The following is a 15294-nucleotide window of genomic DNA, read 5'->3' on the forward strand; positions in this document are numbered from 1 at the left end:
GCCAGTCAACGAATAGCCCTGCGCGGACGGCGGGAGCGGCGTAGACGCCGCCGAGCTTGGAGCTAGGCTCCACGTCGGACCCAAAACCGGGCTCATCGTCCAAGGCAATGCCCAGCTCACTTCTCTGACACCGGTCGGCGTCGAGGGTGCATCCCTCGTGGAGGCCGTCGACGTACTGTCGACTCAGACGCGGCCACATCCATCGCCGCCGGTGCCCATCTTTTCATCAACGCTGGTGCCCATGCCTGGGGTTGCTCCCGATTCCTCATTTCTGTCCCCTCAACGGGGTCGAGCGACACTGGTATCCCCTACAGCCTTTTCGGAGGCTGTTGCTTCCCCTGGTCTGGAGACACTGGTGGAGGTTCCTAGTGTGGCATGGCCTTCAGGTCGTTCCCCAGACCCGCTCTTTATAGCGACTGGGAGAATTAGCCTCCAATCGTCAACTACAGATGGCCTCTTGTTCCCTCCTAGGGTGATTACTGAGTTGGGGGGCGCCTGCGCGCTGGCTATCACCAGGGTAGCTGCTATCCTTGGCTTTCAGCCTCCTGTGGTACCCCTCATTTCCGATCCCTTAACGGATCTGCTTCATCTCGAGCCCATTACAATGGAACCGTTGCTACCCCTTGGGGTTGCTTTATTGGAAGTTCTGCGTGGCACATGGGCACGGCCCTCTTCCGGAGCCCTGGTTGATCGGACCATTGCCGGTAGGCACCGTCCTGCCCTGGGGGATCCCCTCGGTCTGTCCCTCCATCCTGCTGCTCAGGGCCTGGTAATTAAGGCGGCTTTTGGTTTACAAGACTCCTCCACTTTGCCTTTGTTTCCTCCCACCCGGTAATCCCGGTGGCTGGATGCATGTGGCAGACAGCTTTTTGCTTCTTCTAGCGTGGCCATCCGCAATTTAAACACTACATGCATGTTTGCACATGCGTCCTCCGCACTCTGGGACTCCGTGGCTAAATTTCTTTCTTCTCTTCCGGAGGAATTGCGCCCGGAGTTACTCCGTCTTGTCGTTCATGGCAAGGAAATGGCTCATTTTACTATACGCTCCTCCCTGGATACCACGGACTCTGTGGGCCGTGCTCTTGTATGGTTGGTGGCTTTGCGCCGTTGTGCCTGGATGCGTGACAGCTGCTTCCCTGATAATATCCAGGAGAGCCTCCAGGACATGTCATTTGACAGATTAAACCTTTTTGGGTCCCAGGCTGACTCTGCGATCTCCAGGCTTCTGTCCAGGCTTCTGTAATTATGCCGCGCCACTGACTGGCTGACTTTTCTTCTTGGTTGCGGTCTTCCTTTACGGCAAGTTTTTTTTATCAGAGGCAGGTTGGTGCCTCTATATTGTCTGTATAGCTGTACAGCTGCGTTGTTTTTGTTTTCAAGTACTCTGACTGTCTGTTTTGCCAAGAGGACCCCCCCTTCTTGCCAGGGGTTGACCCTTGCCCTATGTGGGGTACTTGCTGGTGGCAGGTATCTGCCTTTGCCTTCGTACGCTCCTGTGGAGTTTTCATTGTAGGTATCCCTCTGGGACTTATATGCCTCCTTTTACTGCGTTCCGCAGGGTCGCATCACCCTATTGTCTGTAATGCTTAGACTCCGGGTCTAGGTCTATTTTCTTTTCGTGCCAGCCCCTCCTGGGTTGTTCTAGTTGTCATGGACCTCTCTGTTGTGGGCTGTTATGGCCTTTGGTTTGTTCCCCAGCAGTTTTCTCCACATCCCCGCTGCTTTCGCGCAGGGATTTCTACGTTCCACTGGCATTCTTAAATGTGGCGGACTCGTGGAGCCGGTTCTCCTTGTACTCTGATCTTCCTGGCGTCTAGGACCCGTGAGCTGGTCCCAAGTACTCCCTTGTTAGGCTGGTCTTTTCTTCTAAATTGTCCTGCGAGAGGACTTCTCTCTCGTCCGGACTGACGGCAGATGCTGCTTAGATCCTGGACTAGTTTCACTTTCTGTATAAGCTGCAGGTACTTTTAAGCGAATCCGAATGCCTGGGTTTGGACGGGTTTCAGCATCTACTTGAGGCTGTTATGTGCCATGTTATTCCTCATGGCTTGTGCGGCCCGTTGCTTCTTGTTATTGGGCGCATCTCGGCTGTTCCCGCTGTCTTGCTCCCTGGTGTTACTTCTGGCCACGTATGAGTGTCTTTCGGGCTGTGTATGGGCATCCTTTCAATGCTCTCCACATCTCTGTCTGGTAAGGGTCTCTGCAGTACTCTTCCTCTGTGGTACACGTGGTGGCGTTATGCGTTCTCTCAACCATACCACTTATCCGGTCCTTTAGGTTGACTTTATCGACTGCCACATCCTGCGGTTCTTTCACGCCATAAGGTTCACTTCTACTCCACGCGAGGTGCTGCACTTTCTTTTCATGTCAGTTTCTTACTAGGTGTGTTTTTCTTCCATGTCGCCCCGTGCTGGGCAGGGGCCAGTATCCTGCTGCCTTCGTATCTTTACGGGAGCAGGTTTAACAATGTTTTACGCTGTTTGAGTGATTCAATTGGGCTAGCTCTTGCTTCTTGTCGACACCTTGGATCCTGTGGATCCTTCATGCCTCTTTCGAGGTTCTGCATTTTTTCACTCAGGTGCAAGCGTTTTGGCTTGGTGTTTTTCTTCTCTCATCCCCTCTACATGTGGTTTTTTTGTGTTATTCTGGATGGGCTGTGGTGCCCTAGCCTTCCCTTGATTCCTGCTCTCTTCAAGGCACAAGGGTGGTTGGCTGCTCTGTCATTTTGCCCCCACTGTGTTTCGTTCTTTGGTAGACGACACTCCTTTGGTCATGTTATTGACCACTAGGTTCTTTCTGGACCTTGGTGGGGTTTAGTGGCAGTCCCGCCTCCTCTATGGGTATGGCTTTGTTATCTATTCTAAGTTAAGGAATCTACGGCGAGACGTCTCTATCAGATGAACAAGTTAGTTACCTTCGGTAACGATATATCTGGTAGAGACATAGCCTAGCCGCAGATTCCTTAACACCCGCCCGTCCTCTCCGTCCTGCGACAACCTTTTAAGGTTGGACTTCTTGCCTTCGCCTCCTTCGGGTGGCTCTATTCCTCTGCGGGGTGACGTTTCCTCTTCACTCCGACTCACGAGGCTAAATTCTGTTTCGTGACTTTGCTCTGCCCATTCTTGTGATTGGACGGTATGCTCATATGACATGTGTCCTTTACAACCCTTACCCTGGGTTGTCCGACGTGAGTCTAATTCTCCCTTCTATCTTCTTCAACCGCTTGAGGTCTCTTGCCTCCCCTGCACTCTAGCGGTTGCAGTCTCTGACAAAGCTGCCTTTGGCGGATCCATTATTTGGATTTGACGTCTTCTTTTAGGTGACGCTTTATAGTAGTTTGTCCTTGCGCCTGGATTTTGGACTGGTTGTCCTTCACTGTCATTTCTCGTGGTTGCAGCCTTTCTGCAGGCCTGCTGTGATGGTTCACCGAGGAGCTGTAACTCAATGGTGGGTCTTGTGCCTCTGGTGGCACAGGCTCACACAGGCCAAGGGTTCTATCCTGCCTATGCTCTACATCTTCTTCTGCCTCCGGGGGAAGTTAGGACTTTATACTTGTGGGGGTTCCTCTCAGAGTGGTGCTCTGTTCTTTCCCTCCCTCCGTTTACAGTATACAGTGCTTGGCACTGTCTTTCTGTGGTGATGTTTATTCCCCATACCTTGTTTTTTCTTTTTCTGCACACTGTTCCCATATTTTCACGGTTTTTGGTGATGGCTTCGCGTTCTGACGCGGACAAATTCCCTGATGAAAACTGATGTCTGCGGGGCATATATGGCTCCGCTGACGTCCCGTCCATGGACGACTTCAGGGCGGAGCCGTGCGGCGCCGCCCCCAGGCGCGCAGAGGGGCTGCTGCGCAAAATATTCCGAACCACTCTGACGCCGGTGGATATTCTAAGTTTAGGAATCTGCGGCTAGACTATGTCTCTACCAGATACATCGTTACCGAAGGTAAGTAACTTGTTCTTCCTGCAGCTGTTGTTTTTTCGTACTCTTTATGTGGCCGTCATGTATGAGTCTTTCACTGTACCTGCGGCTTGTTCGCTTATCTGTAGATGTGCCGTGTGTATGTGGCTGTTCCTTTCATCTGTGTGTTTCAATGTATACATGTGTTTGTCTGGTTCTCTGTGTATATGGGTCTGGTTCTAATGTGTATGACTGTTCCTCCTATATTTGTCCTTGTTTTTGGCTGACCTTCTTGCCTGTAGAGGTAGTGTGGATATGTTGTTGGTCCTCTTGTCTATGAATCTCTGTAGTCTCTTCTCATGTCTCTATGCGTCAGTGTGTATGTACAAACGGGCCTTTTGTGTTTGTGCAAAAGTGTGTGCGCATTTTTGAGGCAGGTCCTCTATGGATCTGGTTCTCATCTATGTGGAATCCCTCTTAAGAGGATGTTTTTCTCGTCCAGTAGTTTAAGGGTCAGCCATCTCTCTGTCCTTCAGGGTGTTAAACTGAGTGGCAGTGAGCTGCTTTGTAACGGGTAATCAGCAAAGTTTTTTTCCCCTCATGTTCTGGCCTGGAAGTATGTGTCAATATAGAGAGGTGATAGAGGGCTCCCACCCCCGTTACCCCCATAAAAATTCTGATAAAGGATCTCGCTGTGGATTCTTTTACACTTTATTGAGCCCAGGGTTCCACTAGCATGATGGCAGTTATAAATTTAATTTAATTTTTAAAAGGGATAACTGACCATATCAACAACGTTCAAATTGTGAAATAGTTTCAGAGCTGGCAGTGTTTTAGAATAATTATGAGAACATTTGATTGTGGGGGCCCAGATGTTTTTTTTTTATCACAAGGCGGTGTGGCATTGAAAGTTTGAAGACCATTGTAAAGGAGGATGAGAGGGCAGTGGGAATCCGCCTTGATGATACTGGGCTTAAATAAGGAGGTGTGAGGACATGCTGAGGTTGCTGCCAGAGTGCGAAGGGACTATGAAACCTTTGGCAATGCTGCAAACAGGAAAAGGGGCATGAAGATGTTTGTGACAGAAACATATCTGGTTGTGAAGATGTGCTGAGGGTACTGCAAATGGTCAGAAGAGTGTGAAGATGATGACAGATTCAGAGGGGGATTTATGTGTGTCTAATGGCAGAGAGATATTGGAGTGAATATGATGCCAGAATGTTATGGTGTTTTGAGGGTGTTCTGAGAATGCTGGTCGGACAGAAGGAGATGAGCAGGGAGTGTGAGACAGTCGTAAGGCTGTTGAAGAACAATATGAAGGCGTCAGGCTATTGTTACAATGCTGCTTGATATGTGGAGATTTATAGAATGGCTTGGTGGAGGGATGATAGAGAGGGAAGGGAGAGTGCTTCATTGGTGTACTTGCAGGGCTATTGGGGTTGAGAGGGAAGTGAGAGGTTGTATTGAATATGGTACAGATGGATAGATCAGGAAAAATAGACATTAGGTCAGCTGGCAGGGAGACAGAAATGTGGACACTGCTTAAGGTAAAGTCGCATTAAAGCCTGAAGAGAGATGGGTTGGTGATAGAGGGATGGTGATGCTGGCTGTGCTCTGAATGTAGGCCTGAGGGTGCTGACAGAGGGCAGTGGAGTTTGAAGACTTGGGGGTGCTGGCAGAGTGGTGGGTAAATCGGTACTAATGTGGGTGCTGAGAGGGGTAGGGACGTCTGTAAGCGTGCAGGTTTTGGCAGAGGGGTAGGGAGGTCTGTAGGCATGTGGGGGTTCACACATGAATAGGAATGTCTCTAGGCTTAGGGATGCTATCATAGGGACGGGTGAGGAAGTCTGTAGACTTGCAGGTGCTGTCAAAGGGATAATGAAGACTGTAGGTTTGTGGGTGCTACCAGAGAGATTGGGTCTGGCACCTGTCCCAGTGAAGAGTTACAGTGTGAAGGGATGCCACTGGCGTCAGAGAGAAAAGTAGCTGTGAAGATATTATGGAATGTGTTAGAAATGGGATCCCTGGCTGGCCAGGGCTTGCGCCAAAGTCAGTCAGAGACCACCACTCCTAAGTCAAGGCAATGGAGTTACATGCCAAGATAACCCCTGCTCACCCCCTTGGTAACGTAGCACGGGCAGTAAGGCTAAACTTGGAGGCGATGTGAGTTAAGTATTTGCGCACGCACCCCAGCAACAACACCCAAGGCCCACCACAAAGGAAACTCCACACAAGGTTATATATACAAAATAGCCTTTGTATTACATCAAGACACATTAGATACATTCATGCCGCATACATCATTTCGCAGCATTCAATCACACGAGTCCGCACATACCAGACTCGAACCTGTACACCCCACGCATCAGGAACTACCAGGGACACATACATTCCCCATGCATTCCTACGGGAGGGCAGGCCTATCTCACTCCACGCACTCAGAGTGCGCACGCACTTTCCACTGGGACACAGTGAAAGTGCGCAGAAACCAAGACATCACTATAATTATTTAATAACACCAGGCAAAAACTTCAGGGGTGAACCTGCCAGAAGGGCCAAGTCCAACAGAATGTTACCACTGGGATGGAGACATCTGAACATATCTTGGGGGGTGGAGGGGGTGTCTGTAGGCTTGCGAATGCTGACTGAGACAAGGAAGTCTGTATGTATGCATTTGTTGGCAGAGGGTTACAGAGGTTTACAGGCTTGCAGGTGTTGGCAGAGTGATATGGAAGTCTTTAGGCATGCAGCTGCAGACAGTGATGGGTAATTCTAGGCATGTGGTTGGCCGGCAAAGTGATAGGGATGTCTGTTGCCATGTTGTTTCTGCAGAAGGCATTGGGCATCTGTAGACACTGATGGGTTATGCACAGTGGTAAGGGAGTCTGAAGACTTGTGTTGCTGGCACAGGGATATGAAAATGTCTATAGATCCCAGGTGAGCAGTGTGATGCCTTGAACATTGTGTACCTGTTGTGCAGGAGTATTTCTGGTTACGGACAGCTCTCATCATAGTCCTCCTTGGTAGTCTCTTGGTAGGAGTCAAGCTGCCCTGCACCCTTGGTTTCTAATTTCCTTTGGCATATTTATCATTCCAAGGTACTGACCATGAAGGCAAGCGTCGGATGATGGTGAGCAACAAGCATGGCGTCTTCTTGCCCCCTGAGCTGCTGCTGTCTGCCTACTTGGGACGGATGAGTTGATGCCTACTGGAATCGATCCCCTTCTCCGCCTGGTGTCCCTGTCCCATGTCCCTTTATGTCACCTACAGGACACGCCAGTCCATCAGTGCCCATGGGTCACCTGTGGGTCAACGGCAGGCCCCATCTACAGGCCCGAGCGAGAGGGGACGCATGTCCTGCTTCATTTAATTTATTGTGTGGATCATATTTTATCAATGTGTGTGTGCTGACAGGTTTGTGTTACCGAATGTGGCCGGCAGGGGCTCTCTTAATTTGCTTTGCTTGTTTATCTGGGGAACATAAATGGAAAGTATGACTAATCGTCTTCTTCAATGCCATTTAGTTGGCATAAAATCACTCTGTAAAGGCAGCACTCCGCTCTCTAATGCACAATCCCACTTCAGTAAACTCTTCCTTGACAAGTCTCTCAGTTTCTGTGATTTGATGCAAGGCAATTGATCATTACTTAAAATCGCTGTAGGGCAGAGGTGACGAATGCCACATTGATCTTGCGTCTTTGAAGTTCCTAATAGATATGGTCGTCCATCTCCAACATAAAAACACTGCTTTTGCGGATGAAATATGTCAGAAAATGCCATGCATTGGGTGGGTGTCGAAGCTCACCTTTCCTCCACCTTGTCTTTTGTTTCATAGCGGGATCAGTGCCAAGAGCCTGACATAAGTGCAACCAACACCTCATTAAAGCTGTCCAATGTGTGTGCTCTGAAATCTGAGGCCTTAACTCCCTAAATGGGAGAGCAGTGTGTGGTTACGCTATGAGTTATGTTATGTTATGGGTAGTTTGCCTTGACCAGCTTTTTTGCTTCTAGGTTTATGTTTCTGGAGGTTTCTCCTCGCTTTCCACTCACCACCCTTGTTTTAATCAGTGATGCAGTGTTATTGTGTCAATGCGGGAGTGGTTTTGTTACACTTGATGGAACTACGGAAGATTCCATCTCATCAGCCGCCATCTTGGTAGTGTACTCAGATAATATTGCTTCACGAATAATAATCTGCAGAAACATTTTCACTGGAGAGTATCAGGACATGGTACTGAGTCTTGTGATCATTGACTCGAAGCACAGTGTCTAGGGTGGTTTCAGAAGGAAACGTGCTGAGGCTGAGTGAACATCTGAAAGGAATAATGACTTCACCTGTGCTATGTGTTGCCCTCCTGTGTTAAATAAATCTTGGACAGATTTAGACATTACTAAAGATTTAAGAATCTTTGAATGTTACCAGAGACACCAAGAAAATCAAGATGGTTATTTGTGGTTGCCACCGGTGCTAGTGCAGCAATCTAGATTTCCTAAAGTAATGTCTAATAATTCCTCCCCTGGTTACACCAATCTCTGTCTCTTCCTTGTGAGTGGTTTGCTGGTTTGTTGGACTGCCTCTGCATACCTGAACCAGGTCACCTCTTTCAGAAGAAAGGCCATTAAAATCGCAATAATTTCTACTACCCCTGCACTGCAGCACTTCTCCATCTATGCTACTAGCGACAGGTTGGGACAGATATTTGTGAGGCAGAAAGGAACTCTAAATTATTTGCCCTTGCTGTTACCTGCTTTGGAACTCACTGGTTCAACATCAGGGTCCATGCCTGGGTCTGATCAGGTACTAACGAGTAAAGACTGTGATTAGGCATAATAGTTTTTATGGCAGGAGACCATCCTCTTGGATGGTGATTGGGCAGGGAGTGACCTCTGTCTGCAGGTGGACATCATGTGAGAGAGACTGCAGTACCAAGCTGCGATTGCACTTTAAGTATATCTCCTGGTGTTCTGCGTGGCTGTGGCTGGACAGTGGGAATTTCTATGTGAATGGACCACTGGCTCTTACTTCTGACTGGATTTTGGGACTCCTCATCTGATGAAGGAATTGTCAGTGTGTGTGATTGAATATCAGGATGTCCTGTCTCAGAGAGCCATATACTGTGAGGTGTCACTAGCTATTGGTAGTAAGCTCCCTCCATTTTGCAAAATTAAACAAACTGTCAAAATATGGTGCTAGGAGCCTGGCTTACTAACCGCGAGTATCTGTATTGTCAAAACCCTTAACCTATTGGGCAAAACACCAGGAAGCAGTCCGGTTTAGTGCTTGGTTAGTGCTCCAGTTCTCTGATAGCTAGATATGCACCAGAGCAGTGTAGGATAATCCACTTCTCAGTCAAGTAGTATTTTTGGCCATTGCTGTCCCAACTTCTGCTATACCTGAGTGTGCACTGGAATATTACAGTGGGACAATACCTTGTTAGTGTAACAAAGATTTGCTGAGGACTGTTCATTTGAAGCTCTTCTCAGTCGGGGAAGCCAACCTTAGAGGCGGATGCTGTTTGTAGCAGATGAGATTTGATGCGGTACTCTGCTGTAAAAACATTTTTTTGTTATATTGCAATAATTTATTAATCTTCATTTGCTGGCATTCTTACTGAAATGTTTAAGATTGACGTCCCCTGCCACCACTGGTGCTACTTAAGAAGCGCTTATGCAGGATGTAAGATTTAGCTCAAACCAGTGTGTGGCCTTGTGACCTCATTTTACAAGTTCTGCCAAGTTTGTCCCACTGCATGAAGGCACTGTTCACTTAGATTTACCAGCTACGTTTGACTGAGTGACAGTGGCGATTGAATACATTGTCTGCTCTTCACATAGTGTTCAACAAAGCATGAAAGTGAATCAAGATAAAAAAAAATAATTAAGGGTCATATATATTAGACCATATGATACTATCATATAAAATATTTGTATGTTGTATTTTTATGCATATTAAATATACATACATGTCTCTGTGTCCATTTTTTTTCTTTTGTAACAATGACACTTTTCATTCATGAGACATAGCTAATGCCATGTTCAGTACCCGCAGCTAGCACACTCTCTCTCTATATATATTTGTTTTATTCTTTATATATCTCTCTCTATATATATATTTCTCCAGTATTACATCTTTCATAGATTCACATGCTTGTATCTTCCCCGTCGTCATGGTGGGAGTCTCACGGTAACAGAATGACCAAGCAGTATCATAGAGAAGAAAAACTGCATAGAAAATCCCCATAGGGGCTGTATTATTTGGCAACCAGACCATATCTTTGTTTGGACCAAAAGCCAGCCAATCAGCATTGCTGCCCTGCCCTCACACTCCCCAGCAGAAGCTTCCTGCCTCAGATTTCCAACCGCCTTCGTGTGATAAGGAGTCTCCCTGAGCTCTGCTCAGTTTTCTTTCTGTTCCTGAGTGAACTTTTGACCCTTTGGAATCTTGTTTCCTGTCTACTAGATTGAGGTATTGTGTGTACTTATTTCTCTTATAATGGCTGACGGCTCTAAAAAGAGGCTGTTCAGGCCATGCAGGTCCTGTGGGAAGGCCAGACTTTTCTCTGAGGACCCACATGAGGACTGCCTTTACTGTCTCTACCCTAAACACCTGGTGAAAGACTGTAAGCTTTGTAGAAATTTTTCTGACAAAACTAAAAGAGACAGAGAGGCTAGACTACTGTTATGGCTTCAGAAAAAGAAGGCCACATCAGGCTCAGATTCTGAGGGGGAATCTTCTCATTCAACTCCCAAGAAAAGAAAGGCTTCTGTTTCTGTGGAGAGAGTGGAGTCTAAAAGGAGTAAGCCTAAGGAGAAATTAACCTCATCTCTTCCTATTACTCCTGTGGAGAAACAGTCCAGTCTTAAGGAACCTAGGTCTGCACCTTCTAGCAGCTCGCTGGCTTCTGCTCCAAGGCCTGTGGTGAAGACTTCAGCTCCGTCGACGACGACTTCGTCGACGACTATGGCTTCGTCGACGATAAGGTCTAAAGCTACGTCGACGACTGCGACGTCTACGCTTACAACATCGACAAGTAAAATCTCAATGTCGACGAACAGGCCGTCGACGACGACCACGACGACTCCGTCGACGACAGGTTCGACGTCGAAGATGTCGACGGGGGCCCCGTCGACGAAGGTCCCGTCGACGAAGGTCCCGTCGACGAAGGTCCCGTCGACGAACCTGAAGCACCTGCTCCCCAAGAACAGGGGGTGAGATCGCCGCAGGTTGTTACTATAAGGGACGACCTAACGGAATCCGACGAGGATGAGCAGCCCGAAGAAGGAGAACTCGTTCAGGATGCTTCGGGACAGGAATGGGACGAATACGTTTTACCATCGGCTGCATCGCCTGAACCACTCAAATCTACCTCCCCTCCTCAAGATATCGGAGGTTTTCATGATCTCATGGAAAGGGCGGCCAAAAGATTCAATCTGGATGTGGAGGTACAAGAGACGGATTGTTTCTTGTATGATTTCAAAGATGATAACAAGAGGTCGCTTCGCTCAATTCCGATTATCCCTCACATCTGGGAGGAGGGACTGAAGATTCTGAAAACACCTGCGTCTATAGCGGTTTCAGTTCCCCGCATTGACAAAAAATACAGAGCCCCAGAGTCCACAAAAGCCTGCCTCATTGGGCACCCCAGGCCTGAATCGGTTGTGACGCAGGCAGCGCAAAGAAATTCTAAGAACCCGGTGGCTACTTCCCTAGTGCCACCTGACAAAGAGGGAAGAAGAATGGATGGGGCAGGTAAGAGGTTTGCGGTCATGGCTGCCTCTACCATTAAAGCGGCAAATGCTATGGCACTGCTTGGACGATACAACAGGCAAATGTGGTCTGATATTGCACCCATACTTTCTGCTCTCCCAGAGGATAGAAAGGAGGAAGCGGCAGCCATACTTAAGGAAGGAGCTAAATCTGCTGCCGAATCTATCGACATCGCCATGGATGTTTCGTCCATGGCCTTCAGGCAGATGGCTGGAGCGGTTTCGCTTCGCAGGCAGGGCTGGCTCAAGGCGACGTCTTTTCGTCCAGAGGTGCAGGCGAAAATCGTTGATATGCCTTTTGACGGTGAAAACTTATTTGGGAAGCATATCGATGAGGCGTTGCAAGGCATAAAGTCGGACACGGATACAGCTCGAGCGCTGGGATCGCTTCAGCAAGGAAGGTTTCAGTCCTTTCGGAAGAGAGGTTCAAGAGGTCAATTTAATCAAAGATCCTCTTTTCAATCCAACCGATATCAGCCGTATAATCAGCAAGGATATCGACAGTATAACACTAACAACCAATTCAGGTCCTCCAACTCCTCTTACCAACAACAGTCCAGAGGCAAATCTAACGCCAGGGGGAAACCTCAGCAGTCTAATAGACGTCAATGATTTCAGGCCGGCGCTCCCCACACAACAGATCCACGACAAAGACCACTATCTGTCTCAATTTTACACCAACTGGATGTCCATTACATCGGACAAATGGGTTTTAGATGTCATAAGCAGGGGCCACATTCTGGAATTTGTGGAAATACCTCCGGATCAACCCCCAGTACTCAGGCTCAACAAACATCGCCAGGAAATGCAGAAGGAAGTTCTCTCGCTTCTGCAAAAGGGCGCCATAGAGGAAGTGCCGCAACATCTCAGAGGGAGAGGCTTTTACTCGCATTTCTTCCTCATCAAAAAGAAACAAACCCGGAAATGGAGACAGGTATTGGACTTAAGGGATCTAAATCGGTACATAAAAAAGATACCCTTCAGAATGTTATCGTTACAAGAAATTCTACTACTGATAAAAGAAAACGACTACATGGCGTCCTTAGATCTCATGGATGCGTACTTCCATATTCCAATTCTTCGGAAGCACAGGAAGTATCTCAGATTTGTCGTGGAGAGTCGCCACTTCCAGTTCAAGGTCCTGCCATTCGGACTCAAGTCAGCCCCGAGGGTATTCACCAAATGCATGGCCCCGGTGGCAGCCCATTTAAGACTGCAAGGGCATTACATTTACCCATATCTGGACGACTGGTTGGTGACAGGTCCATCTTTCAGGGACGCAGCAACATCTCTTCAGAGCTGCATCCGGCTGTTTCAGAGATTGGGCCTGAAGACCAACTTAGAGAAATCCTCGCTGACTCCGGCCAAGGGCATCCAGTTCCTGGGGGCATGGATATGCACCAGTGCAGGGAAAGCCTACCCTTCCGAAGAACGAATGGGAAAGATCATGAGGCTAACGGCATCGCTTCAAGCAAAAAGGTCCACTTCCGTGAGGATATACAAATCCATGTTGGGGATGATGTCATCCTGCATCCCACTGGTACCAAACTGTCGGCTTCGAATGAGGCCTTTGCAGGAACAACTGGACGAGCAGTGGGTCCAGGCCAAAGGTACCTTCGAGGATCGCATTACCATCACGAGCCATATGAAGGTGGCAATGTCATGGTGGAAGATTCAAAAGAACCTGGATCAAGGCTTGAGCTTCATTCCTCTAGATCACGACTTCGTGATGACAACGGACGCTTCGCTGAAAGGATGGGGTGCGCATCTTCAGGAGCTGGAAATTCAGGGCCTTTGGTCAGACTGGGAAGCTCAGCTTCACATAAACATGTTGGAGCTCAAAGCGGTGTTCCTAGGCCTTCAAGCATTTCTTCCCAGAATACGCCATTCGTCAGTACTGATCCAAACGGACAGCACCACTACCATGTTTTACCTACTAAAGCAGGGCGGAACGAGATCCAAACAGCTGTCGGCATTGGCGCAAAGAATCTGGAAATGGCTCATAACCAACGGAATTTCAATTCAGGTTCAGCATATTCAGGGAGTCCTCAACACACGGGCGGACGCCCTGAGCCGTACTACCAAGGCGACACACGAGTGGGAACTACACCACACTCAGATTCGCTTCTTGTTTCAAAGGTGGGGCACTCCCACATTAGATTTGTTCGCAACGCAAAACAACTCAAAGTGCGCTCAATTTGCGTCCAGATACCATCAACAGGGCTCCAAGGGAAATGCATTCCTCATGGATTGGACAGGAAGGTTTGCATACGCGTTCCCTCCCTTCCCGTTGATACCGCGAATACTGCGCAAGATGAGATTGGAACCGTGCCGGATCATATTGATAGCACCAGCCTGGCCGAGACAGGCGTGGTTTTCAGACCTACTTCTTTTGTCGAGGGGCGAAAAAATCCAGCTCCCGACATTTCAAGACCTCATCTCCATGAAAGAAGGGCAAATTCTGCATCCGAATCTGCAATCTCTAAAATTGTCAGCATGGAACCTCACGAGCGGGAGTTTCAAAATCTAGATATTTCGCAAGAATGCAGACATGTTCTCTCACAAGCTAGAGCTGTATCAACAAACAAAACATATGCAGCGAAATGGACCCGTTTCTGCCACTGGTGCAGCAGACAAAACTTGCATCCGTTTGAAGTACAACCTGAAGGTATCCTTCCTTACCTGCTGTCACTATCTAAGGCAGGTCTGTCGCATGCCTCGGTCAAGGTACACTTGGCAGCAATATCGCGCTTCCGGCGGAAGCCAAATGAACCATCTCTCTGGTCCTCCAGAATAATAAAGGAATTTATCAAGGGACTTTTTAGGGTTTACCCACCCATCCAACGCCCTCCTGTGCCGTGGCACCTCAACACAGTACTATCGCAGCTTATGAGGCCTCCTTTCGAGCCTATTCACAAGTCAGATTTACAGTTCCTGTCATGGAAAACGGCCCTCCTTCTCGCCTTAACATCAGCAAGGAGGGTTAGTGAAATCCAGGCCTTCTCAGTGGAGGAACCCTTCTTACAATTTCGTCAAGACAGGGTTATACTAAGGACAAATCCTACCTTTATTCCCAAGGTGGCAACATCTTTTCACCTCAATGAACCCATTATTTTGCCTACTTTTTTCAGCAATCCTTCATCGGAAGCAGAAAGAGCCTTACACTCTTTAGACATTTCCAGATGCCTAAAGTTCTACATTGAAAGGACAAAAACGTTCCGCAGGTCCAAGCAATTGTTCATTGCTTTTAAAGGGCAAAGGAAGGGTCTTCCTTTGTCAAGACTGAGTATTGCCAGATGGATCTCCTCAGCTATCCTGAAATGTCATGAAAAAGCGGGGAAACCGCTAGATTCTAAGGTGCATGCACATTCCACAAGGAAGATGGCAACTTCGATGGCCTTGTTTGCAGGAGTAGCGCTGCCTGACATCTGCAGAGCAGCAACGTGGAAGAGCGTGCACTCATTTACGAGACACTACTGTCTGGACACTGCGTGGAAAGAGGACACGGCAGTGGGACAAGCTGTTCTGAAGCGTCTATTTCAGTAAGGTATGACATAATGGCATAATTTGTTGTCTATGCAGTACTTTGATTTATGTGTCACCATGCATTTATCGTATTTCTTA

The 15294-nt window shown here is 48.0% G+C and overlaps 1 protein-coding gene across 1 annotated transcript in view; it reads left to right on the forward strand.

Annotated features, from left to right (window-relative positions):
• R3HDM4 (R3H domain containing 4) overlaps positions 1-9871 on the forward strand; it is a 134684-nt gene extending 124813 nt beyond the window's left edge. Inside the window, exon 8 of the mRNA XM_078669029.1 lies at positions 7002-9871. Within this exon, the coding sequence (XP_078525155.1) occupies positions 7002-7105 (104 nt within the window). The 3' untranslated portion in view covers positions 7106-9871. The remainder of the gene's footprint in view (positions 1-7001) is intronic.
• The last annotated feature ends 5423 nt before the right edge of the window (positions 9872-15294 follow it).

Source organism: Lissotriton helveticus, chromosome 12, assembly GCF_964261635.1.
Source record: "Lissotriton helveticus chromosome 12, aLisHel1.1, whole genome shotgun sequence".
Taxonomy (NCBI): Eukaryota; Metazoa; Chordata; class Amphibia; order Caudata; family Salamandridae; genus Lissotriton; species Lissotriton helveticus.